Raw genomic sequence first — 25,333 nt, 5'->3', positions numbered from 1 at the left:
TGTAAACTGGAGCTCAGCTGTGACACACATAGCTATATTTTCGTATAATTATTTTGTCTTAATGTGTAGCAAAAAACGACATATGAAAATGTGGTGGTCATATTTTGCAACTCTGGCCCAATGATAGTATAGCTGGTTGTTGCATTGGACCATTCCTTGCTGATCCTTGGACAGCAATGTTGGGACACGGAAGGACACAGGATTGCTGTCTTCTGCCATATTTGTGATTTGCCAATATCATCGGGTGACATTTCTGTAGCGACACTAAGATTGACCATCTTTCTGCAGTACTTAGCCTTCATGCATGCACGGCTGTCAATTTGTGATCTCAGATCTTGGACCTTATGATTCGGTGAAGTGAGATTTATACTTCCTTTTTTCATGTGCGTATGACCGTCTGCATCTCCGAGTCTTGCAAGGCTCATACATTGCTTGTGACACTCCTTGCCCATTGCTTTAGCCCCGCGCACACAGTTCAATAATCGATAGCAAGGTACAAGACAAATTTTCTTGTTTTTATTGTAGTTAAAACTGAATATAATCTAGAATGGCTCCTCACTCCAAGTTCACCTCTGAGCAACTTGAAATGATGGAGGAGTATCAAGAAAAATACCTTGAGTGTCAGGCAGCAGGCGATTACACTCCATTCTGGGCCCCATTTTTCGAAGACTATCACTCCAGATGGCCAGAGAGGGAGCATCTCTTTCCCGATATCCCCCTTGACACAAAACTCACCACAGAACAGAAAGTTGCCAATGCAAATGTTGTAAATACACGCAAAAAAGTACACATTGTAACATGAGCATTAATGCATGTACTAACTTTTGACCTTTAGCAACTCATACATCGCTTCCGTAACACGTACGGGAATTACAGTGCTAAGCGCAAGATGAAGGCACAGACGACAAGCTCTGTCGAGAAAATGTTAGTGTCTCAATTGAGCCTCAAAGGAACGCGCACGTTACAGCCTGCTGAGGCCTATTCAAAGTTATACTACAAGACACGTATCAAACCAGTCATTGATGCGGAGATGAAGGTACTCAAGCAAGAGGCTGGTCTGAGTCCGATGACTTCAGATGAAGAGGGTGACATGGGCAATGTGAGGCAGACGTTACCTAAGAAGGTCAGACTCTCTCTTGTCAAGAAGCATACACGTACTCTATTTGAAAACGAGACTCCCAAGATCAAGTCAGAGGTGGCCGATTTCATTAAGAAGTGGAGTGAAGACCGCAAGAGGAGTTCGAGCGAAGACAAAGACATTTCTTTCACTGAGTAAGACTTAGTAATGCATTGTCAACTGACTCAGAGAACTTACCGTCTTCCAGGAATATCGAAAATTTACCCAAGGTTCTAGCTGATATATTTGCGGGACTGGCGAAACAAATGGGCTGGGCGTTTTCTGTGTTGATGGGCGGGCCTTCTCCAGGAATGGGTGGGAAAATTCAAATTGAGAGTTTTCATGTGGTGCAAACGGCAATGGGAAACACATTCAATTGTGCTTACTCTGATTGCAATGAACACATTATGAAGCCATATGCAGATTTGTTAAGCAGGCCTTTCGTGAGTACTTACAACTTCTCACAACTTGTAATGCATTGATCATTCTATGCAGCTGATGTGACAGGGAAGGGAACAGTAGGTTCACCGAGTCCGAGTCCCTCAAAGTCTAACCCCACGCAGCCATTCGAAGCAGGCTCTGCAATCACAACCTTGTCTCCGATGCCAATTGACTCCAGCACAACAATTAATACATCACTCCTTCCACCATTGTCTCAGATGATACCATTCAATGACCATCAGTGCGGTTCCTTCTCTGGTCTTGACATCTCAGGACCGGAGTCATTCTTCAATGATAATGGTCCCATTCTTCCCATGCCAGAGGGAAATACTCTACCCACAGCAAAGTCCATGTCCAGCTTGGAGTTGTATGATTCTGCTGCTTTGGATCGCATGTCTGTGACTGACTTACTCAATGAGCCATTGGGTCCAAATTGGCCAGATCTGCCTTCTAACCAGGCAGTAATATCTAACATTGAGCTACCTCCTCTCTTGCAACCTAACATTGAGCAGTCACCTCCTCCCATGCAGTCTAACGTCAAGCAGTTGCCTCCTCTTGCTCCCCCTCTCATGCAGCCCAACGTCAAGCAGTCACCTCCTCTCATGCAGTCTAACATCGAGCAGTGCCTCCTCACTCTCCTCTCAGGCAGTCTATCGAGCAGTCGCCTCCTCTCGCTCCCAATGTCGAGCAGTCGCCTCCTCTTGCTCCTCCTCTCATGCAGCCAAATGTTGAGCAGTCACCTCCTCTCACTCCCCCTCTCATGCATCCTAACATCAAGCAGTCGCCTCCTCTCACTCCTCCTCTCACACAGTCTGACATTAAGTTGCCTCCTCCTCTCATGCAGCCTAACTTTGAGCCACCTCAACCTCTCACGCAACCTGTTGAGTCCCTTGTGCTTGGACGATCAAAGCGAGAGTGCAAGGAGTCGACTCGCAATAACATTGCAAACTCCATCGGCAATGGGAAGATTGGGAAAGATAATTCAACATCGAAGAAGCAGCAGAGGCTAGATCTTATGCATGGAGCACCCGCAAGGTGATGTATCAGTGATATATTAGTACTGTACTCAAAAAGTAACATGTTTGACTTCTGTGATACTTCTCCTACTAGCCAGTCTTGTAATACCTCTACTTATTTTGTTAGTTTGCATTCGTGATGTAGCACATGAAATGATGAATGTCACAGACACTCCTGCTGTTAGAACAATTCACATGTGATAGACTTTACAACTGGTGGGGAGCTCAAACAAATTCATTAAGCAGTGTGACTTGTAACTTTAAACTTGTCTAAGATATATTGTTAATTTGTGCAACTTTATGGATTGATGTCGGACAGGCAGCTCTGAGTAGGGACTATGTACGTCATGTGATGTTTGGACTCTGCTGCAGCGGAACTTGGTAAAAATTCATTGATTGTTGACTTATATTTGGCCAATAGTAGTCCAAACTGGTACAACCCCTGTCTGTTTCTGTGTCCTGTGTTGGAGGCAACAAGAGTGATATATTAGTGATATATCACCAGCTGGTCTTTAAGATAGGGATCCTCATCCTCATACATTACATGCTTGTTATTTCAATGATATATCACAACCTGTGTCCTGTTTTAGAGGCAACAAGAGTGATACATTAGTGATATACTGTAGAGTTACGACCATGGCTTCGCGCCCTTTTGGGTGTGACCATGTTACACTTAGCTTCACAGCTTCATAGGCCCTTGTGACATGTGACCTATCCAAATTAGCTTCGCCCCAACCAAATATTCAAGTCACAACCTGACTCGGTGCAACAATCTTCTCTCTTCCTTTTGGTGGTGACATGGACCACAGATCCTCACGTTGTTGCCCTCCGCCATGGGCATATTTAGAATGGATAAAAGGATGGACAACTACATTCTATGTGAGTTTAGCCTTTCCTCAGCATGTCCATCAATTTTGACCCTTCAGAATGGATCTCGTGTGGTCGCACATTTCCCCAGACATGTCCCCCAAAAATCCTTCAGCGTGAAATCAAACGCCTTCAATCTATGCCACCGTGGATCAGTATCTCCATCCCCTCCCCAGATCTCTCCGTGGATACATTGCTCAACCTTCCCATCAACCTCGCATTCGACGACATCGATAAAGGATCAGCACTTAGCTTTTTCTCCAAAAAATCTGCTTTGAATGATTCTGAGCTTCCAAAGGACTTTTTATCCTGTCCTATCCCATCTTTTGCACTCTCATCAGAGCTTTGACAACTTTTTGGACAAGCGTGGTTTGATGGCTATTGTTCCAGAACCCACCAGCTGGTTACAGTGTTGATCCAAACGGCTTACTTATCCCACACAACGAGTCGGAGGTGTATGAGTCAGAGCTTGCAGGAAATGCTCATGTCGCTGAGGCTTCTAACACAGGTGAGGGAGAGGAAAGCAAGGAGATGCCTCATTTTGGGAGAGGACAGCGCAAACGCATAGCCAACACCCTATATAATGATTTTTGGTTGCACAACTGACTTGTCCATAGCGATTTTTGGTTTTTTGTTAGCAATTTTACCTGTTTTACCGCGTGTCACAAAATAGCTTCACTCCCCGAAATTTAGTGTGACCGTCACATCAAATAGGTTTGATTTGTTGTGGGGTGGGACACATGACGAAGTTACAGTCATAACTCTACAGTATCACCAGCTGGTAATCAAAATAGGGATCCACAGGGATCCTCACTCTCATACATCACTTGCTTGTAAATGGTACCAATTGGCCTATTTTAGGGGCAACAAGAGTGATACATTAGTAATATATCACTACCTAGTCCTGTGTTTGGGGTGATACATTAGTGATATATCACCAGCTGGTCATCAAAATAGGGATCCACAGGGATCCTCACTCTCATACATCACTTGCTTGTAAATGGTACCAATTGGCCTATTTTAGGGGCAACAAGAGTGATACATTAGTATTATATCACTACCTGGTCCTGTATTTGGGGTGATACATCAGTGATATATCACCAGCTGGTCATCATAAGAGTAACAAGAAGTAATACATTAGTGATATATCATCAAGATAGGGATCCTCAAGGGATCCACCACCCTCATACATTACTTGCTTGTAAATGGTAACAACAATGATTCATGTATGGTAAATAACTGATCATTACAATCTATTTAATGTATGATTATGACAGTATAGACTCACTATTCCGAGTCAGAATCACTTGTTTACTTGTAACGTTACAACACTCATTTGTACATCATGTCAATCCACATTAGTACAGTGACTGGCACCTATGGGTTGGACCGCTGAAACTCGACACAAAATCGACTGCTGAGAGCTGAGGTACAATCTGCAAGCTTCAGGGTTCGAGTTGACTATCACCCATACGGGTCTGGCTGCTAGTACCTGTGTCGGCTGACTTTGCCGACTGCGGCCGCAGGATCTCGTAACTGCCAGTGAATGACAGGGGCCGCGTCATTGTGAACAAATCCCTGGCAGTCAAACTTGATGCTTCTTGCATCGCTGTACAACAGCAATATAAAGCAGATAAGTCAGTATCCCAACTTACAAGTCTGAACTTCGCTTCTAAATAGGTTTGTCTCTTCATCGATGAAATTTGATAAGGCTAACTCAAAACTGTACAGATCATGTCTACTGAACCCGAGTCGCGTCCCCATGTCGTACTCTGGGGTGTTGCCAAGCCGCCCGACGCACCTAGCTCGTCTGGCTTCTGCCAAAAGCTGGAAGTATTCCTCCGATTTAGTGGCATATCATACGAAGTGGGTGAGACAGTCCCAATGAAAGCTCCCAAGGGAAAAGTTCCCTTTGCCGACATCAAACATGACGGGAAAACTGTCACCATCGCGGATTCTCATTTTATCATCCGCTACCTCATCGAGAATGGACTTACGAAAGATCCGGACGCCGTCGCCAGCTTGACTCCAGTTCAGAAGGGCGAGTCGAGAGCATGGCAGGCGTATATTGAAGAACTGCTATATTCTGCGATCGTTCGAGATCGATGGTACATAGACGAAAATTATGCAGTGACTGCCGAGGAGATATTTGGGAGCATGGCTTGGCCCATGCGGCCGATGATATCTTGGTTTTTTAGGAGGAGGGTGATGAATTCAATTTGGAACGCTGGGATGGGGCGTCACTCCCAGGAAGAAGTTCAGTCCTTGCAAAAAGAGGCTTTTGAGGCTCTCGAAGCAAGGATGTCGGATCACTTGTATTTCCACGACGGCGAGCAACCAACATGCGTTGATCTTATCATCTATGCTTTCCTCGCCAATACCCTCGCAACGAGTGGGAACCCGTACTGGGCGGATATGGTGCTAAGGAGTCCCATCCTACTGGGATTTACGAAGAGGATGACAACCCTGCTCTTCCCCGAATACAAGCTCCTTTTGCATCGCATTGAAGAAGCCAACGTCTTGTGATTGGGTTAATAAAAGGAATAATTTCCCTTCTGCAGCGGTGTTTCGTCACTATAGTTGGTCGCCATGCTGGAGTAGACGATCCTGTCTCCCGTTTGTATGTACCTGGTTATTGCCATGACATTAATGTAATGCACACTTCACCTGTTACTACAGTATAATTTAAAGCAGCCGACTGCCACGGCAGGCAAATATTGTTACGTAGTTTTCGTAACTAAACAAACTTATCAATCTTTACATCTCAGCGCTTACCAGCGTTGTCTACAACTTCAACACTGCCAACGACAGTGATAAAGGCGGCGCCTCGAGCAACGAGCAGCGACGTGCAAACTATTTGCTCGCTCGCTTGACTGTAAGTATTATCGTTCCATTGAGTATTAGGTGTTATTGACCTGTTCAGCAGCAAGCTTCAACATCATTCCATTCGTAGTAGTACTTTCCAGCTTTGTGGCTCTCACTTCCTTCCGCTAAGCTGATTCTGCGGTACATTCTTTTCTTGAATTCGCTCCTTCCAATCATTTCCATTGTAACCAACATACCATTCAACCATGTTCCAATATCACCCCGATGTTCTGCGAAAACGACAGACGCTAGATGGTCTCTCCGGGTCCGTGATAGTCACTAACACTTCACCGACCGCAACTGCTCTCATCCAAAACACTACACCGGTACCTGGTTCGGGTTCCCAGACGGGCATTCAACTTGCCTCCTCGACACCGTCCGCATCACCGACTTCGTCATCAGCTTCATCTGCTGTGACTACCTCACCCAGTTCCTCTTCTGAACATGACATATCATTAGGTACCGTCATCGGCGCCTGCGTCGGTGCATTTATCCTCCTCGTACTGGTAATCTTTTTAGCGATCCACTGTTCAAGACGACAAAAGCCGCAGCGCCGTGGGAAGGCTTCCCCAACTTCGCAGCCCCACAGTGCTGACAACTTGTATCGCCGGCGCTTTCATTCACAATCTTGGGAACGCCTCAACGATGACAAGGTGGGCCATCTGGATGGGTCACCAAGGCCTCCATCCGGGCCGATGGAGAAGTTGGGCGCGATGTTCCATCGTACACCCAGCACAACCTCTGGAGAAAAGACCTCTGAGAGCCATGGAAACCGCGAGTCTATAGGCACGATGCAGCACTTTGCCAGGTATCATCCTGGCTTGGCTGAGGAGATGGCGTCAAAATCTGCAGATCTAGGTCGCACGGTTGTCACTAAACCTCTACCTGTACAGCGCTTGATGGGTCGCCCCCAAGCTGATGGCGTGCCAACCATCTCATGGGATGGCGATACTGTTGGTGGGGATTCGTTCTTCTCCGTGCACTCGCGTCTGTCTGGCACCATGTCACCTACAATGACTATGGTCAAGTTCACGCCACCCGCAACCGTGTCTGGGTCACATCGCTGGGAGAGCGCAGAGGTTGGCCATATTGATGCATATGGTTCAGAGATGTCAGAAGCGGGAGATTCGCGCAATCCTTTCGCAGATGCGGCTTCCGTCAAGAGCGGCATCAGCCGAAGGGTCACTAACCCGTTCTTCAACGCACAGGAGAAATCCCAGAAGCGCGCACTCCTTCCCAACGCCACAACCGAATCCAACCCCTTTGCTGACTCAAATGCTCCCGTTCCAAGACTTGAAGCTCGTCCAAATAACAATGCCACCAACAATTCCCATGCTATGCAAAGTCTTATCGCTGCACTAGACATGTCAGCTGAGGCAGGTCTATCCGTGTCATCCATGCGATTGTCGAATTACTCTCGTAGCTCAACAATCATGTCTTGTGATGAAGTTGACGCCGTGAGCGTGACGGCCTTCCCATATCCCCCAACGCAAGTTCCACTCAGATGATCCACTTTCAAAGCAATACATTTTGCTTTTCATTAATATGTGCAAACTTCATTTCGCACCCATCTTGAGTACGTATACATTATTTCATATCTGTATCGCGCAATCCCACCTTCATATTTTTTTTTCGTGGGGGCGCTTTACGGTCCGGTATCGACGTGCACCCCTCCCACTTTGTCACTCCTTGACCTTTCACATCGGAACAGTTCGTCTTGCGTTTTTGCTGTTGCGTTACTAAATCTTGTTCGTTCACTCGCTATCCAAAATGTTCTGAGGTAGATTTGTTATATTTGTTATATTTATTGTTACTACTTCACCGTCTGCGCCTTCTCGCAGGAACCTTGACACGAATAAGGTAGACTTTGGAATGCAGGCGCTTTTACTTGTGCAAGGCTTTCAGGATGTTCAAGTCCATGACTGGGCCAGCGACAACGACAGGCTCAGGGTATGGTCGATCATTTATAGTGCTGAAGGAGTTTATATTATAAACTTAGAAAACGCCGTCTAATAGTTGGGCCCGTGTTGGTAGCCCGTGTTCTTATAGGTATTCTCTGACCAAATTCAACTTGAGCAACTGCATTGGAAGCCCAAAAATCTCTTGTCTCCTAGCCCACACAGACGCCTCTCCTCTCTTGTCTCTGCTGGGAGATCATCGCTTGGTATGCCATCACCTTCTGCTCCCCACGGTTCGAAAGGCTTACATGCCATCTAGAGGGTTACAGTAAGCTGCTGTCAACTGCAACTCGATGATGGGTGTCTCACCTGCATCACTTTAGCTATGAGATGTTTCCCACTGTCAAGGTCTCCCTCGACTTTCTTGATGAGCTCCTCAAGCACCCATTGTCTGAGCACAAAACGCGGGTTGGCACTTTTTGCGGCGTCTTGTCTGGCGTGGTCAAAGTCAGCCTCGCCAGCCCACTCTTCCCCATGGCGCTCGCTTTCAATGCGCGCACTGTACTTGTCCAACCAAGCCATCCATTCTTCGGTAACCTTCCCATGATCCATACGGTCCAGATCAGGCGTCCCGCTCAAAATCCCCTTGATGAACGCCTCCATTCTCTCACTATCTCCTTCCTTCATCATCCCAGTGTGGAAAAATGCAAGCCGTCTGAAAGTGCCATGGAAATCTAACTGCTGCGCCTCCATCATGTCCAAAAGGGGCTGCACGATCTCTCGCTGGTCCGTTTTCTTCTGACGACGAAGCCCCAAGCGTTTGCGCATCAATTTTCCGTATTCTGTGGCACAGGTTTCTTCGATGATCTGTTCCATTTCTACTTCAAGCTGTTTGCCTACTGTGCGCCATGAGACGAGCATTTCAGGCGTGGCTGAAGATGCCCATCCGGGTTGGACTGCCTTGTTGCCTCGTGCGACTTCTGCGCCAATGAGTGGGGAGAGTGCGTTGAGGAGAGCACGACAGGCGTAGATGCTGCAAGAGTGTTTGTTAGAATATCGGAAGACAATTGCGACTTAAAAAGACCAACATCATGTTTGGCTGATACTGGGTTGAACGTGAGCTTACGAGCGGGCATTGATAATGTTTGACCTACCTTGTATGCATATCGACCTTCTCCGTCACTATGGTTGCAGATATGATAAGAGTCGAAGACGTCCATGAATGCATATGGACCGTAATCGATCGTCAGCCCAAGGATAGATATACTGAAACCAAATAGTCAGTCGCCTAAATATTGGAAGCGGAAAACTGAAAAATTCACTTGTCTGTGTTCATAACACCATGCATAAATCCATAGGCCTGCCAAGCAGCCACCATCCGTGCATTTCGTCTTGCAACATCACACAGAAGTTCTTTACCCCAAGCATCACCAGCCTCCCAGTCGATACCTTCCAGCTTCAGCACCCTCCTCGCAGTCCACTCACCCAGCTGTCGCAAAGCCTCATAGTCTGCGTCTTGCTGACCGCCACCAAAAAAGAAAGAATTGGATGGAGGGCTGAGGGCTTCGAAGTTGCCGATACGTATGAATGTTTCTGCAACGCGTGTGATGATACAGGCGCTTTCTGTGAGCTCTCGTATGACTGGTAAGTCAGGGAGGGAGATTAGACTTAGTGACCTGGTAGTCGGGATCGAGAGTGCATGCATGGCTATGATGTCGTTAGTGCAACCACGATACTACCAGCGAGGCCATCTGTACCTTCTGAGCAGAGGTATTCTCGAATGGATGAACGAAGCACAGCTAATCCGTCCGCAGTGCGAGAGAAGGGAGTCCGCCCAGCACCCTTCAGCTGTAGTTCGTATGTGGTTTCAGGGTCTTCAGGGTGCGGTGTTACGTCTAGCAACCCGTTAAGACGTTCTGGAGCAGACGTGTGATAGATGTAGATGACTGACGAATTGAAATGGCACGACCGTCACCAAGTTGACCAGCCCAGACGCCAAACTGATGACCGCTATACCTAACGGACCAGGGTGCAAAGCTAGGACCACAGCTGGACTCGGGTGCCATCAGAACGGCATGGCCACCCAAGACATCCACCAATTCCTGCCGGATGGCCTCAGCCTCTGGCGAAGAGGTCGAAGCAACTCCTTCTTCTATCAGAGGGGTCAAGGCTGGTTTCCCCAGCACTTCAAAGGCATCGCCAACGTCTAGATGTGGCAGGCAGTCTCTGAGGCATGTTTCAGACAACCCGATAAGTACCCTCTTCTTATCTCTGAGCTTGGAGGTATATTTGTTCAATGAAGGCTGAATTTGACTGCTAACTGGAGATTGATGACGAGCTTCGCGCTCGCTGAGCCATTGCTCGATGTAAGCAGCCTTGTCCTCGATGACAGCAGGTGGGTCGGGCGGTGTGATTTCATAGGGAAACTCTAGTGGCATTGGATTCACATACGAGAAGTGCGCTTGTTTTGAGAGTAGCCTTGCACGCCTCTGCAGGCTTGGTTTGTTGGGCAAGACGTCAGAGAAGAACTCTGCTGGGCTCAGGGTAACTGGATCTGGGGTAAGGTTATGTGTCACGATATGGCTTGACGGCGGCAGGGGCAATGAGGAGATGGGTACTTTGCGATAATTTGCCATTATGAAACGAGCACGCAGAGCGTTCATGCACAAAAAAGAATGAATGAGCAGAGGAAGCTGCTGTGACGTCGTCGCTGCGCTGAGAATTCAAGCACTGGCAGGGCCATATATGTTGTCGAGTGTTTACGCTGATCGGAATCAGCATCGGCAAGCTAGAACAACCAACTTTTAACTTGCGGAGGGTGCGTGTCGTGTTACACACATTGGCTTCCTCTGATTATGATCTGACTAAAATTACACTTTTGCAGTGATCATTCGTTCGTGCGTGGTCTGCGTTGTAGCATCACTCGTTTTTACGTTTGTCGCAAGAGATTGTAAGTGCCATTACATTACATGTTATTCCTCCCTGCTTACAGTTACAGTACGATCGATCCATGCTTTCCGACTCTGATACCGACGAAATCACTGATCTCACAATCAATGAGCATTATGCAAAGGCCTTCGAATACCGAAAAGAGCGCGAGGAGCTCGCGAAATGTACGTCCGAATCACACTCCTGTCTCCCGTAAACTAAAACACGACTACCAGTAAAAGAAAAATACGGATCGGATTTCGAAGAGGGTACGGACGAGGAGACAGACTCCGAGGACGCAGAATCTGAAGATGAGGATGGAGAGGAACTCACGCCCGCAGTGGATGCTGCCATCCTCAGGACGCTAGCAAGGATCAAGAAAAAGGATCCGGCCATCTACAATGCGGAGAATATTATATTTGAAGGTAAACTGCGTCTCTCTTGAACCACGCCAGTTCTGACACTTGTCAGAGGAGCAGGAGCGCATTACCGTTCGTGCTCCCCAGGTCCAAGAGCGACGTACCAAGCCTAAAGTGAGTTTTCATGTCGAGTATACCCTAAAGTTAATATTTCTCATTCCTAGACAAAACCTCTCACTTTCCGACAAGCAACTCTCGCATCCGCTCTCGAAGTCGACACCTCCCGTTCGCCCACCCCAGAACCGACCATACTCACGCATACCGAGGAGCAGCGCCAGCTGCGCGATGAAACCCGTGCCGCATTCCATACCGCTGTTGATGAAAACGACGACGACGGATTGCTTGTACTGCGAGAGAACACAAAGGATGAGCTTGACCATGAAGAGGAGCAATACAGAGAATATCTCAAGCACGCAGTTGGCCAGGATCTGGAAGGTCTCATAGAGGTTGAGACTTCAGGGATAGGCACAGAGGTTGTGAGCGGTGAAGAAGGCGCATGTCTAAAAAAGAAGAGCAAGACGAAGAAAAAAGGCAACGAGGTGAAGGGCATGTCCAAACAAGAGGCTGATAAGGAGTTCCTTATGAAGTGAGCCAAAATTTTTTTATGAATCCAGTCACTTTTAAATCTTCTCAGCTATATCCTCAATCGTGGATGGATCGACAAGTCTGCAGAACGACTACCTACGTACAAGGATATCGCGGACACAGAACAAGATGACGACGAATTCGAGGAAATCGCCGACGCTTTCGAGAATTCATACAACTTCCGTTTCGAAGAACCGTAGGTACCGTGACATTCTCCGCTTCATTTTGTTTATACCCTTCGCCTACCAGGGACGCAGCTAATATCAAGTCCTTCCCACGAACAATCGCTTCTACAGTACGTCGAGTTGACACAACTCGCAAAGAGGGCCGTGAGCGAAAGAAGCAGCGCCGGGAAATGGAACTCGAGAAAAAGCAGGAGGAGGTAAGAAGGTTGAAAGCCCTCAAAATGAAGGAAATCCGCCAAAAGCTCGAGCGCATCGGGCGTGAAGGTGGCATTAATATCGGTTCTGATGTTGAAGGTTCGTCAATGTTGTTGCCTCGTTATTACCTTGACGCCAAAACCATGTAGCCTTCAAGGAGATCGACCTGGATGCGGACTGGGATCCAGAAGCACATGACATGCAAATGGCGGGGCTCTACCACGATTTCAACGACTCGGATGATCAAGAAAAGCCCGTTTGGGACGACGACATTAACGTTGACGATATTATACCATGTTCTGGCTCCGCCGAACCATCTTCGTCTTCGAACAAGAAGAAGAAGAAAAAGAAAAAGAAGACAAATGACGAGGCCGACGACCAAGGAGTAGATATCGATACTATGGATGCAGATGTCGTGCGCAATTATGATGAAGAGGAATGGGATGGCACTGAGGAGATGAGAAAGCGCAAGCTTGATGAATACATGGATGAAGTTTACGGGCTCGAGTTTAACGACATGGTCAGCTTCATTGTATCATCTTTCTAGAAATTTTCATTCACGCGTGTTGTCGCAGGTCGCAGGAATGCCTACGCGTTTCAAATATATTACGGCTGCACCGCAGACATTCGCGCTCACCCCTACTGAGATCCTCATGGCCACAGACAAAGAACTCAATCAATACGTGAGCGTAAAGCGCTATGCACCGTACCGCGCAGAAAAGTGGGACCATAACCGTGGAGAGCGCCTCGCGGAGTTTAGGGAAAACTTGAAGGAACGGGTGGGGACCACTAGGACGAGCCACAGGAGCGAGAATTCAGCGCCGAAAAAACGGCTGGGGAAGAAGGAGCGACAGAAAGCAAAGCGGCCTGCGCCTGAAGCAGATCATTGAACACGACGATGATATCTCTTAAGAGGCCAGGAAGACTCGGCGAACTCGTCACCTGTGCATATGGAGGACCGACTACAATCCACTTGAAATACTCGTAAAGTAGACCCTTCAAGCGTCAAGTAATCGCGCAGAATGTGGATTGACATGATGTGCAAATGAGTGTGGTAACGTTACAAGTAAACAAGTGATTCTGACTCGGAATATATAAAGTGAGGCGCGTAAAGAGTGTGGTAACATTACAAGTAAACAAGTGATTCTGAATATTGAAAGTGAGGCGCGTAAAGAGTGTGTTTGTCTATGACACGAACTGTCGGGAAATGTAGCATATATCAAGGGAAGAGGCAAGCAGCATGATGATGTACAAATGAGTGTTGTGACGTTGCGAGTAAACAAGTGATTCTGAATATTGAAAGTGAGGCACGTAAAGAGTGTGTATGTCTATGACAGGAAGTGATGGGAAACGTAGCATGTATCAAGCGAAGAGGGTAGCGGTCGTAATCTACGACGTTGAATCAAAGGCATAACACCCTTTGATAAGCATAACGGGTGTGATGATGAGGCGGGTAAGAGAAACCAGGGTGGTTTGGAGGGGCGTCCAGCGCCCGGAAAGTATCTCTAGATCCATACCCTCGCGAATGATAGGCAGGTGCCGGAAATTGAACAGCTTGCTTGGCACGGGAGGATCCATGATAGTCACGGACGCCAACGTCGAATCTAGTTTGCGTTGAGGGCATCAAATATTTTGCGGGCCTTAGCCTCTTCGGCCGGGATGGCAAAACAACGCGAGGAAACCTGAAAATAGTCAGACAAGAAATCAATGTTGAGAGCATATGACGTACTCCGTGAGTGGAACAGAGCTTGGAGCGGTTCGTTCGTTCGTTCGCTTCAGGACATTTCGGCGCATCCACATCATGCATGCCGTGTATTCATTCACGGCGTCTTTGCCGAAAGCAAAGAACGCTACGAAAATTAAGGTGGAGGCCGGAACGACCCACCAGACGAGGTAATAGTTGGTGAGTGCGATCTTTGGCATGAAGGCAGCGGGATATAAGTCTATGCGCGAGAAGTCCCAATGCACGTCATCCCAGTTCGTCCACGGGCGCACGTCCTTTGCGACGAACCAAAGGATGTAGGACGCGACCATGATGTTCCAGATCATTTCTACGATCGCCATGAGCATCAGACGGAAGTAACGAAAAGTCGTCAGGCCATTCCGAGACTGTTTCGAGGTGACGTGCGAATTTAGACCGACGTCGCAGTGAAATGGACGAAAGAAGCGCCTAAAATGACTTAGTGAAGAAAAAAATAGACAGGGAAAGTAACGCACATGCAAACCCAAGAGAAATCACGGATAGCACGAGCGGAGGCAACCAGATGAGAAAGATAGCGGGGATTGAGACATATGTCGCTGGGCGACAACCATACCCCTCGATGATGTCGAACCTATGGCCTTGCACGATGTAGTCTGGCAAAATGATCAGCATGACACAACGTCCGAGAAGAACTGCTCATACGAAGTCCCATGGAGACCATCTGCAGTCCGAAACACATGAACAGTTCGAAAAGCTGGCGAGTGCATTTGTCAGCTCAGCAAAGTTCTGCCCCGATTCACCGATGCGACGTGCTCGATATGAATGCAAATGCAAAGGCAGGCAGCGGGAAGGGCAAACGTAGATCCCTATAATGATTTTGCTGGCTCGAAGGGAGTCAGCAAAGAAACTTCACCGTCACGATCGAACGCACTGATATCACACCACACTGGGACGACGATGTTCACGTTGTTGCTCCAAATAATGGCATCGACGCCATACACGAAATTGAGAACGAAAAGCCAGGCAATGATAGAGAGGGTTGCAACATTTCGTGCTCGCCATTGCGATGGCAGAGGGAGAAGCAGCGACAGAGCTGCGAGGAACGAAACTGGTGTGAACTCTGGGTGCATGATGAGAGTGAAAGGCAGGATAACGATGTCCTGTCACACGTTTATAGGCCTTGAGTAGAATTCATGATATGTAATCTGGTGTGGATTCATTTTGTGGATTTTGTGGACTTCAGATAATCCGCGGATCTCGAATATTTTGTGGATGCCGAATATTTTGTGGACTCCAGATACTACGTGGATTACAAATATTTCGTGATTTCCATCCAGCGAGATTGTGACTGACCGAACCCAGTCAGTTTGCTCCTGGAGGGTACCCAATGCCTTGCCAGTCGCTACGTCCCACACCCGGACTGTTGTGTCCTGTGAACCTGAAATGATGCGATGTCTGTCCAGTGAGAATGGGACATATCACCGCCAGTGTGGCCTTGAAGTGCTTCGCAAATGAGTATGAGAGCTCAGTCGGAATAGATTATTTGACTCGTTTTTCCAAATCATGGACGGAAGAGTTGGGTAAGTAGGAATTCTCTAGGGAGCAAATGTTGAAGCGAAGCCCGCGCGCTCAGAGTCCATGACCCGAAGCGAGGCAAAGGCAAGATCTCTATGTACCGCTGATTGATCCACGAAGAAGCCATGGCTCTGTGATTCGTCTGTGAGGAAGTCGTAGAATGACGCGTGAAGGAGACGTATGGGAATATCAGAATCTGAAGTGCCACAGACGAACGAGCCAAGATGCTTCACGAGTTACTTCACGTCGTAGCGGTCATGATCGCATGTAAAAACACTGATGGGAAGCGGTTCTGACAATGCAAGAATTTGACCCATCACAGATCGAAATATTGAGAACGCTTCCTCGGGCTTGTGCTTTGGCGTGATATCTGCCAAGATGCGACAATGCACGCTTTTGGCGGATGTTTCATAAATGTCATGGAAACGGTGCATCGGGCCTCGGCTCACAAAGTTCGTGCTCTTGTAATATTCTGAGGCGAGACGAGCCCATTCAAACAGGCCATCAGATTTCAGAGCGGGTACCTTAAAGTGGGCAACGTGACGCAGATCTTGTGAGAGATATAAAGTCCAATGTCGAGTTCTGTGGACGCAGACGGGATGTCATCCAGGGAAACATGCCGAACATGTGACGCGGCATGCAGAGCATTATCAATGTCTTCAAGAGGGTGGTATGTGAGGCAAATGCGGAAGTTGGCTGGGAGTCCTGCAGAAGCGATTAGTACTCATCATGGCACACGAGGCACACTCAGAGTTGAGATTACACTTACCTTACTTGACTGAACAGGATGGGTGTCCTGTAGGCTAGAACTTGCAGCCTCGGGTTCAGGGTTGGGGGACTGTCGAGCAATTCGAGTGAAGTGCTTGGTCACCTTGCCCAACATTTCGCGAATTGACCCCGTGAGTCATCCACGGGACCCATTTCTCGAAGGGGAGAGAGAGGACAGCTATGATGATTAAAAATGATGTAGCTGTCAAGATAAAAATGTCATACATCGTGACTGGTTGACCTCCTGCCTCTATCCTCCACCAGATGAGGGCCCTCTGAATGACTTGGCTTCGGCTGCCCCCAGCGTTTCTTCCAAGAAGGATTGTTTTTCGTTCATCTAGCAAGTAGAAAAGATAGGTGGATGTGCTTGTCAAGAGGTGTCCTGGTGCGATGGAATCAGCAGGCGTGGTGGGTAGCAAACGACATCGACGAGCGCCTACATGTCTGCAATGAGGATTACTATTATATGATGATGACCGCCTGGGCTGATAATCTCGAAAACAGAAACAGAAACCTTACCATTAATCGGTGCATTAATGCTGGGGCAGCAGTGTTCAACAAGTGAAGGTACTGATAATATTGGAAGGACAAAATTCATTCAAGATTATCGCTAGTCATTCGGATATCAATATTTGCAGTTGGTGCTTTGGTGCCGCCTTTAAATGCTTGGTTTACCGCTTAGACTGAAGATCCTGCGGCCGCAGTCGGCAAAGTCAGCCGACAAAGCATATGGGAAGCTTGAAGCTTGCAGATTAATGTACCTCAGCTCTCAGCAGTCGAGTTTGTATCGAGTTTCAGCGGGGCAAGTTAGGTCTTGGCGGAGTTCGAAACCGAATAACCTAGCCGAACGGTCATCACGGTGAGCTTAAACCATTGAGCTTAAGTGTCCTTCGCCACACACACACACACACACACACACACATTTAAGTCACAGATTGGCTACATATGTATTATTTTCAATAGCCTTCAATATCCTTTACTATCTTTCCTCTCAGTAGAACCCGTTCCTGCAAATGGTCCGAAGCCTATGAGGCTATGACCATTGTCACATCCGCTGCTGACTCCCGAAAACAATGGCCCACTGGTTTGACACGCGTCAGCGCGCCGAAATCTTCCGGGTGAGCAAATTAAATCTTTGTACAAGGTATTCAAACACTAGTCCGTATCGGCTATTACCTGATCAATTCAATGATGATCATACTCAGACGATGTAAAGCCTACCACGGGATCATAGGCTGGCAATTCATCAAGTATTTTGTATCACATCGTATCAGCATCGGCGCATCCCGGTGATACACCTACTGGTCCACCGTATCAACGTCGAAGAAGACAGCAAAGCACTGCGAATATTTTCAACACCCATCGTTATCCTCCAAATTTTATCATGTCCCCTTTGGTAAAGTAGCCTTTGACTAATTCGGCATCACGCGCGTGCGCTGCTGCAAATATGAAATCTTCATTCGAGATACGTGGACCGTTGTCCACAGCTTTCTGGACCCATCTCAACCGCACATGGCAACAAGGAACCTCAACCGCGCCTAGCGCTTGCTAGGATTGATACCGAAAGGGGAATTGCTGCGATCAGCGAGTCGTCGTATTAATATTGTCATGTCACGATATTAGGAGGCGTTCGTAATTCGATTCAAGTTTTGGCGCTGATTCAGTGATGGCTCTGCAGTCTAGCATAGATACCGACGTCTTACAATTTCCAGCAGCTGAACTATATTAGTTGTGAATGAATGAATGTTTCATTCGGCCATCTACGCTCATGTAAGCTCAGGTATGGCATGGTGTTGAATGCACAATCCGCAAGCCAGATGCCTTGACCCTACATGCATGACATACGTGCAAATAATACAAGGGGATAGGTAGATACAGCTCCGGAAGTGTATGGTACTTACAGCATTCCTGAGTTTTTACAACCGACGCCTTGTTCTCAATTTTTTGTTGCATACCTTCACCTGAGGTAATAGGAATACGACGGAGTCTGTGCTGCTCATCCACCAGAAATCTCAAATAATTGTCCTTCGTCTCGGTGCTTAAGTGGCAACAGAGGACGCTGCAATTGCATGGTCAGTAATGATATGACTTGCACAATTAGAGTGGACTGTGTGGCCTCAACTTCAAACAAGACGCGACAAGGCGTGTTATTTACGTTTGTTGATTCCACACTCATCTCAACACAAACCTCCTCCTCCTCTTCCTTCTCATATTTGACAGTAATAAACCCTGATGGGCCAAGATCCAGGGATCCTTTCAAACGTTTTCAGTTTTGTCTCGCGAGAGATTGGCGAGTTTATGATAAATGCGACTGGAAAATCTGAGGTACGTTCTGTTCTCTCTGGTTCTAAACAAATCAAACTGAAATTCGATCACTGACAGTCTGGTACATCCAAACGGAGACAGAGACGTGATGCGAAATCTAAAGAGCGGGGTAGGCGACGAAAAGGTTATGATGGCGGGATGATTGAGCAGTGGAGAGAGGCTAGCGGTAGCGAGAAGCACCGAGATCCAGTCTGCACCGGTGAGTCTTATCTCATATAACACCACCTTCGATACAATACTGATCAATTCTTTATAAAAAAAAAATAGCGCCTGGTGTGACCTCCCGCTCCCCATCTCCACGTCATACCAGTCGTTCAAGAGACAGAAAAGTCCGTTCTCATTCCCAAGATGGCGCGCCCATTCCTTCGTCACACTCTGACATAACATACCCCCGACTGCGCAAAAAGCCCTCTATCACTATGCCTGGCTCGCTTTTCCCCCGATCAGATTCGCTTCAACCCGATTCCATACCTCATACTCCTCAATCGAATATCGACGTCCACGCACAAGACTCGGAACCCGGCCCTTCCAATTCTCAACACGATACCCCTGCAGACCAATCAGGTCCTTCCCCCTGGCGCACCCGCCCAATCGCCTCCGTCCAGGACGCAGTACAACGATTCACCGCGAGTGGAGGGGAAGAGAGGGACTTTTCGCTATTGGTTGTCACAAGTCCTATGGGTCCTGTAGATCTGGAGAGCCCAGGCGTTGATTCAGAAGCGCCGCATATACCCCTGCGTGGTGTCTCGCAGAAGGGGAAGGAACGCGCTGTTGATGATGGAGACGAGGATTTAGCGTTTATACTCGATCACCACCGCGTGCAGGATAAGGAAAAACAGCTTGATGCTGTACGAAGGGAAACGGGAGCCAAGAGTAGCACTACGGGTGATGGTGAGCGGGATAAGGACAAGGAGCGCATTAGAATGTTGGAGGAAGAAGTAAGGATGTTGAAGGAAGAGGTACGTGGCGTTGCACCATCATCTCCCTTATTTTAGTTTTTGATATGCTGGAATTTCTATCACAGCTCTCCCGTCGCCACCGTTCGCCGCCTCCCCAACCGCCTCCCCAAACCCAAGTTCCAATACCACCCCCACCTCCACCACTTCCACCTCCTCCTGGCGTCCGCATCCCCCTACCTCATCATCTTGGCGAAAGCAGGGCCCTTTTTGCAAGTGCGCGCGCTGCCCTACGCTCAACTGAGGCCGCTACGACCGGGAGTACAAATGATCTGGCAAAGTCAGCAAGCGGTAAGATGAGACAACCAACCGTCAACGTTCCCAGCGATAAAATGGCCGCATTCCTGAACGAGATGAGGACGGTGCGATTGAGGAAAGTGGGGTCTTTGGCTAGTTCTGAACCTGGACCTGGGGGACTGAGTAGGGGCGTTAGTGATCGACCTGGGCCGAGCGGATTAAGCCGCAGTGTGAGTTCGAGTGCTGCTGGAGTAGATGTGCGAAGAATGGACGTAGTGAGGCGTCAGTCTACGGGCGTGAATGTGAGCAAAGTGGCATCGACCTCAAAATTACCTTCCGCCTCGAGCATTCCCAAACCGAAATCTGCTCTAACCGCGTCAAAACCTTCATCCTTACGCACTCACGCACCCCCCTCATCGCACGCGACCCGCCCAGCCTTAAATAATAAACGTAAAGCAGACGTACTAGGCGACTCGGAAGGAGGAATTACTTCCAAACGACATTCAGGCACCCGTTCGCAAGTCCAGTCAGATACGAGCTCTTCATCGTCATCCTCCAGAACACACGAATTCTCCGGTTCCTCAAATCTCTCACTCATAGGTCCATCACGCTCGAACGAAACAGACATCACTACTCCCTCGTTATGCTCTGATAACGAGCTCGGAGGGGACGCGGATGGTAGGATGCCGTCGACGCCGCCTGGACCGAGGTCTGCTGCAGTGCAGAGCGTGCATGATGAGGTCATAGAGATCATTGATGTGGATATGGAAGACAAAAATAACGATATTGAAAAAATTACGCCCTCCCGCCCTCAAAGCGATATATTCAAGAAACGCCCGCCGATGTCGCCACTGCCTGTACCGACGCCAACGAGGGCGCGAGCGCCTGCGCGTGCCAAGGGCAGGAAGTCTTTGCCGACGCCTGAGAGGACAAAGAGGGGTGCGACGCCAAAGCCGAAGAGTATTATGTTGCTCGACGAGGATGACGATAGCGACGATGAGGATGAGCCGGATGAATTGGCGTTACCTCCGAAGTTGAAATGGCGGCGCGAGGCTCAGCCCAGGGTCGCAGAGAAGTTGACTGCGGCGAATAGCAAGGGCAAACGACGATTGACGTTGGACGAAGAGCTTGCGCGGGCAAGGTCGTCTGATCGGCTTGCGGAGCTTGGATTAGAGAGTGAGGAGCTGTTTGGGACGGGTACTGGGAGTAAACGACGGGGATTTTTAGCTGGGGGTGGTGCAGGTGGCGCACCTGTGTTTATGGGCGCAGGGTATGTTCGAGGTGTCGAAGAAGATTCACTGGGCCTGCCAGTGTCGAGGATACCCCGGCGAAAAGGCTAGCATGTTTTAACATATTTATCGTTATCTTTATCGCATTCCCTTGACTCCTGTGTTATTTCTTGTATAGCTAGCTATGACATCTGTTCTTTTCGCCCATCCGGAATATCCTTCCGCCTTGCACCTGTAGTATATCAACCAAATACTAGATAGCCGAACTAAGGATAGAGCTGGAGAACCAGAACCAGACCATTATTGGACCGAACCGATGGTCCAGTCCTTGGTTCTGCTCACTGGGAGAACCGAACCGGACCTGTCCATCACTACCATCCCCAGAAGATTCTATATCACCTCGCAAAGAAAATGCGTTTACTATCGTTCCTCGCCGTTGTTATTGCTTTGACAGCATCTATGTCTGTCAGTGCATGTGGCTTAGAAGGAAACCGCTGCATAAAAAGTACAGATTGCTGTACAGGTTATTATTGTCCATATGGCGCCAGTGTGAGTAGGTCAATGTGCAACCAGGAATCAGATGACTCACCTGCGGGCCTTAGTTAATCAGAGCCATAACGTGCACAAAATATATTACTTGAAGTTGATTGAGCCAAAAGCCTGAGTGGCACATTGCCACAGTAAGCCATGCTTCTGCTTCGCTTTGGTAACATGTTTGATGGTGCGATATCTAGTTCGGAGCTAATCAGTATACTTCTTGAAGTTGTTTTTGGACAGATGTCCATGATGCTGCTGAGCAATGTGGATGTCTGAGTTTATCTGAAATTGATGGACCACGCCTAAACTTGAGCTCGAGAGGCTGTCGAAACGCCGAGTGATCATTCCTGTTGACGTGTTGACGATTAATATTAAGGGAGGCCATACGGAGATGGAACGTACTGCGCAGGTTGAACCTGTTTGTCTAACGCTGGCCTCGAAGGCTGTTCATAAATCTCTCTTGATGGAGCCAATGAAACACCGATTGTGATTCATGACAGACGTGTTATTTTCTGGTATGCAGTCAAAGCCCGATGTCATACGGCAGGCTGGGGCCACCAGCGAACCTGTGAACAGATGAGATCGGTATATATTCAAGTTGTTGCATATCGCAATATTAATAAACGTAAAACTGCGAATCACTTTCACATGGGAATGATTCGTATTGTCGAGGAAACGCCGAATCATTTGCAAACACACAACCTGGTACAAGTACAGAGGACCAAGATCCTGAGGATGGCCAGCACAACAATTTAGCACCCGGTCCCGGCGAGCTATACGGTCCTCACAACATTTTTAGAGCAGATACCATCTCATCGAAAAAAAAGGCAAAATGATTGTCCATTGCAATTGACAGCACTGTTGAAAAAGATACCGAAAGCGATGATGTTGTACTTGCAGATCCTCGTTCAAATGCTTTATATCCGAGTCCAGCACGGTCCAACGCCAGTGTGTGCATTCATCCATGCATATGTATCAACAAGTCAAATTTATTAGAGTATTTTTGACAGAAGAAAAATTCCCGCTTACATTTAGGTAGTTTTTATAACCATCGTGGCTACAATATCGCGAACTCATCAATAGACCCAAATCAGAATTTTGTAAAAAAAAGTCATGCCCCATGACGTACCAAGAGCACATAATTCGTGCTCCAGTATGATGTCGAAGAACTCCCTCAAAGGAAGGATTGGCATCTGAAACAACTCGAATACGAACACCTAGCCGAACTTGGTTCCGAGTCGAAAGTTGATTCAGACTGTCATCGATGAAATAGCCTAAGAGCGTTCAACACAAAGAACTTACCACCGCTGCAACGCAAGCGCCAGAAGGAATGATGCCCCTGCATGTTCAACCAAATTTGTGCCATCTGACAGCAGTAACCAATTAGAACCATAAGTATATGCAGGGTATAAAAGCTGGTCATCGTCCTACAGTGTTTCCCCATCCTCAGATATATCATCCAAGAACTCCTTCAGAAGATTCTATATCACCTGGCACAGAAAATGCGTTTATCGTTCCTCGTTGTTGCTTTGACATTATCTATATCTGTCAGGGCTAATATACCTTGTTACAATTATGGAGACCTCTGCAAGTCAGATTATGATTGCTGTATAGGCTATTGGTGTACACCTGACGTGAGTATGAGCAGGTCGCTGTGCAACCAAGAATCAAACACATGACTCACCTCCGCGCCTTAGGATGCAGGTGTCAAGCTCTGCACACCGGAAGGCAATTGAGCCGAAACCCCGAGCGGCACATCGCCACGGTGAGTCATGCTTCTGCTTTCGTTTTGGTATCATGGTCGACGGTGCAATATCTAGTTCGGAGCCAATCAGTACACTTCAGGTCATACGGCGGGCGGGGGGCATCAGGAACCTGTAGACAGATGAGATCGGTATATATTCAAGTTGTTGGACAAACGTAAAACTACCAACCAAATTTACACGGGAATGTTTTGCATTGTCGAGGAAACACACCGATTTGCAAACACGCGACCTGTATAAGTCGTCAATGGGGTTCACATTGATGTTGGAGAGCAGCCCGATGGTTCTTCCAGGGCACAGTGTTTAGGAACACTTCTATGGGCCTCTGTGATTCAGCAAATTTGAGTGTAAAAGGAGTACGTTGGTAATGAGTCAGAATATTGCCGAGGCATGTTCATGAGCCAAATTGCCAAGAGTAATACATATCTGCAAGACGACGAATGTGACGAGCGTGAGAAATGTACAATTATCATATCCAAGTGTCGGAATGTCGACCTGGCATGTCACGGTCACATGGGGGTGTCGAATTGAGTTGATTCCTACAGTATGACGAGTCATCAATAAGCAATACTTGTACATTTACCCTCCCACTCCTGCCAATGCTTCACCATACCCTCCACGAGAAAATGTGCCACATCCTTCCTCGAAACCGACCAACTGCTCTCTAGATCCCCGTCTTTCACTCTATACGCCTCGCTACCTTTCACGTCCGCGCGACACTCCCCGTCAGTCAATAACGCGGGCCTGATGACAGCTATATTTTTAAAATCTCCAGCATTGGGGATATTGCTTGTCCAATCAACACCGAGAATCTCATCGCCCGCGCTGTCTCTTGCATCCCACTTCCACCCAGCGCTATGAGATATAGCTTCCTCCATGCCACGTTTGTCTTTGTGCATTATGGGTAGGGCGTACTTATAAAGTGGTTTGAGAAGGAGGGGAACTGATTTGCGGGAGGCATGCGTGATGCCAAAAGATGAGATTGCGATAATGTTTGGGTGTGGAGATGGAAGAGTCTCGAGGACGTTTATGAAGCATTTGGTGACGAGATTTAATGGGGTCATGGTGAATCCTTTTGTCAGTGAGAATTGGGGCGTTCCGCCTGATAGGTATATGGATGAGTAAAAATATTGACTAGCTGTGGAATGGGTTAGAACATACCGACTGTGAAGATGAGGAAGTCGACTGGTCTGGTGTTGTCTTCCTGTTGATGCTGAGCCTCGGACCATGCCCGGCGAACATCGTCCTTCACTAGTGCATCGCCTTGAATGAGGCGAGCTTTACCTTCTTTAATGTAATGTTGGATTGTTTCATCCTGGTCAAAGACTTGCGGTGATCGCAGGAGGAACGTAACAGTAGCGCCGAGCGCTGTTGGCACAGGATGTCAGAACATGTAGGTGTCAGGGGGAAAAAGGTTATTTCACCAAGGAGCCGGATGGCAGAATAATAGCCTATGTTTCGTGAACCTCCGATAACGAGGACTCTAGAATTTTCCATGAAGTACAGTGAATAGGGATGTTGCGTTGAAGTTAGGCCTAGTACTCCTACGAGGCACCACTTTTAAGTATTTCCGTGACATGACGCAGCGAGATGCCTTTGGAACACGCACCACATGAAGTGTAATCATTCTGATCCAGTGCTGCACTGCGCAGCTACAAACAAAGTCAGAGCAAATTGATATGCTCACCAAGTAGGTGGAGAGAGGAAGAGAATTTCTATATTTAT

General features: G+C 47.8%; 9 protein-coding genes across 9 annotated transcripts; 6 read left to right on the top strand and 3 right to left on the bottom strand.

The window, feature by feature from the left end:
- Positions 1 to 547: 547 nt before the first annotated feature.
- Positions 548 to 2,597, top strand: EDB93DRAFT_1254777 (uncharacterized protein; the record flags this gene model as incomplete). The annotated part of the gene is made up of 6 exons (XM_041453671.1): positions 548 to 784; positions 836 to 1,272; positions 1,326 to 1,564; positions 1,613 to 1,635; positions 1,681 to 2,165; positions 2,204 to 2,597. The coding sequence occupies 6 exons, from the start codon at positions 548 to 550 to the stop codon at positions 2,595 to 2,597; spliced, it is 1,815 nt and encodes a 604-aa protein (XP_041303263.1).
- An 878-nt stretch (positions 2,598 to 3,475) lies between these two features.
- Positions 3,476 to 3,790, top strand: EDB93DRAFT_1254776 (uncharacterized protein; the record flags this gene model as incomplete). The annotated part of the gene is made up of 1 exon (XM_041453670.1): positions 3,476 to 3,790. The coding sequence occupies one exon, from the start codon at positions 3,476 to 3,478 to the stop codon at positions 3,788 to 3,790; it is 315 nt and encodes a 104-aa protein (XP_041303262.1).
- A 989-nt stretch (positions 3,791 to 4,779) lies between these two features.
- Positions 4,780 to 6,194, top strand: EDB93DRAFT_1232868 (uncharacterized protein). The gene is made up of 2 exons (XM_041451307.1): positions 4,780 to 5,121; positions 5,173 to 6,194. The coding sequence occupies exon 2, from the start codon at positions 5,176 to 5,178 to the stop codon at positions 5,965 to 5,967; it is 792 nt and encodes a 263-aa protein (XP_041303261.1). The 5' UTR covers positions 4,780 to 5,121; positions 5,173 to 5,175; the 3' UTR covers positions 5,968 to 6,194.
- On the top strand, positions 6,165 to 8,144 carry EDB93DRAFT_862915 (uncharacterized protein). Its single transcript, XM_041457734.1, has 2 exons — positions 6,165 to 6,316; positions 6,368 to 8,144. Exon 2 carries the CDS (start codon positions 6,513 to 6,515, stop codon positions 7,812 to 7,814), a length of 1,302 nt encoding a protein of 433 aa, XP_041303260.1. The 5' UTR covers positions 6,165 to 6,316; positions 6,368 to 6,512; the 3' UTR covers positions 7,815 to 8,144.
- Positions 8,145 to 8,372: 228 nt separating this feature from the next.
- Positions 8,373 to 10,867, bottom strand: EDB93DRAFT_1093121 (uncharacterized protein; the record flags this gene model as incomplete). Its single annotated transcript, XM_041446486.1, has 7 exons — positions 8,373 to 8,519; positions 8,574 to 9,237; positions 9,293 to 9,309; positions 9,359 to 9,470; positions 9,527 to 9,911; positions 9,962 to 10,099; positions 10,156 to 10,867. The coding sequence occupies 7 exons, from the start codon at positions 10,865 to 10,867 to the stop codon at positions 8,373 to 8,375; spliced, it is 2,175 nt and encodes a 724-aa protein (XP_041303259.1).
- A 156-nt stretch (positions 10,868 to 11,023) lies between these two features.
- Positions 11,024 to 13,662, top strand: EDB93DRAFT_862823 (KRI1-like family C-terminal-domain-containing protein). The gene is made up of 9 exons (XM_041457732.1): positions 11,024 to 11,154; positions 11,203 to 11,317; positions 11,369 to 11,557; positions 11,604 to 11,665; positions 11,716 to 12,137; positions 12,186 to 12,332; positions 12,386 to 12,615; positions 12,666 to 13,036; positions 13,092 to 13,662. Exons 2-9 carry the CDS (start codon positions 11,215 to 11,217, stop codon positions 13,404 to 13,406), a joined length of 1,839 nt encoding a protein of 612 aa, XP_041303258.1. The 5' UTR covers positions 11,024 to 11,154; positions 11,203 to 11,214; the 3' UTR covers positions 13,407 to 13,662.
- A 558-nt stretch (positions 13,663 to 14,220) lies between these two features.
- On the bottom strand, positions 14,221 to 15,348 carry EDB93DRAFT_1242814 (GPCR fungal pheromone mating factor; the record flags this gene model as incomplete). The annotated part of the gene is made up of 5 exons (XM_041452066.1): positions 14,221 to 14,686; positions 14,742 to 14,871; positions 14,921 to 14,972; positions 15,019 to 15,084; positions 15,166 to 15,348. 5 exons carry the CDS (start codon positions 15,346 to 15,348, stop codon positions 14,221 to 14,223), a joined length of 897 nt encoding a protein of 298 aa, XP_041303257.1.
- A 3,318-nt stretch (positions 15,349 to 18,666) lies between these two features.
- Positions 18,667 to 21,845, top strand: EDB93DRAFT_1174109 (uncharacterized protein). Its single transcript, XM_041450443.1, has 4 exons — positions 18,667 to 18,886; positions 18,944 to 19,085; positions 19,154 to 19,845; positions 19,911 to 21,845. Exons 1-4 carry the CDS (start codon positions 18,794 to 18,796, stop codon positions 21,417 to 21,419), a joined length of 2,436 nt encoding a protein of 811 aa, XP_041303256.1. The 5' UTR covers positions 18,667 to 18,793; the 3' UTR covers positions 21,420 to 21,845.
- Positions 21,846 to 24,118: 2,273 nt separating this feature from the next.
- On the bottom strand, positions 24,119 to 25,332 carry EDB93DRAFT_862640 (uncharacterized protein). Its single transcript, XM_041457731.1, has 4 exons — positions 25,218 to 25,332; positions 25,033 to 25,152; positions 24,770 to 24,976; positions 24,119 to 24,710 (listed from the first exon to the last, which is right to left on the bottom strand). The coding sequence occupies exons 2-4, from the start codon at positions 25,103 to 25,105 to the stop codon at positions 24,166 to 24,168; spliced, it is 825 nt and encodes a 274-aa protein (XP_041303255.1). The 5' UTR covers positions 25,106 to 25,152; positions 25,218 to 25,332; the 3' UTR covers positions 24,119 to 24,165.
- Position 25,333: the final 1 nt, after the last annotated feature.

This window comes from Suillus bovinus, assembly GCF_016758785.1.
Source record: "Suillus bovinus strain UH-Sbo-P2 chromosome Unknown EDB93scaffold_79, whole genome shotgun sequence".
Lineage (NCBI taxonomy): Eukaryota > Fungi > Basidiomycota > Agaricomycetes > Boletales > Suillaceae > Suillus > Suillus bovinus.
Note: the sequence above shows the minus strand (reverse complement) of the source record. Positions and strands in the feature narration are given on the sequence as shown.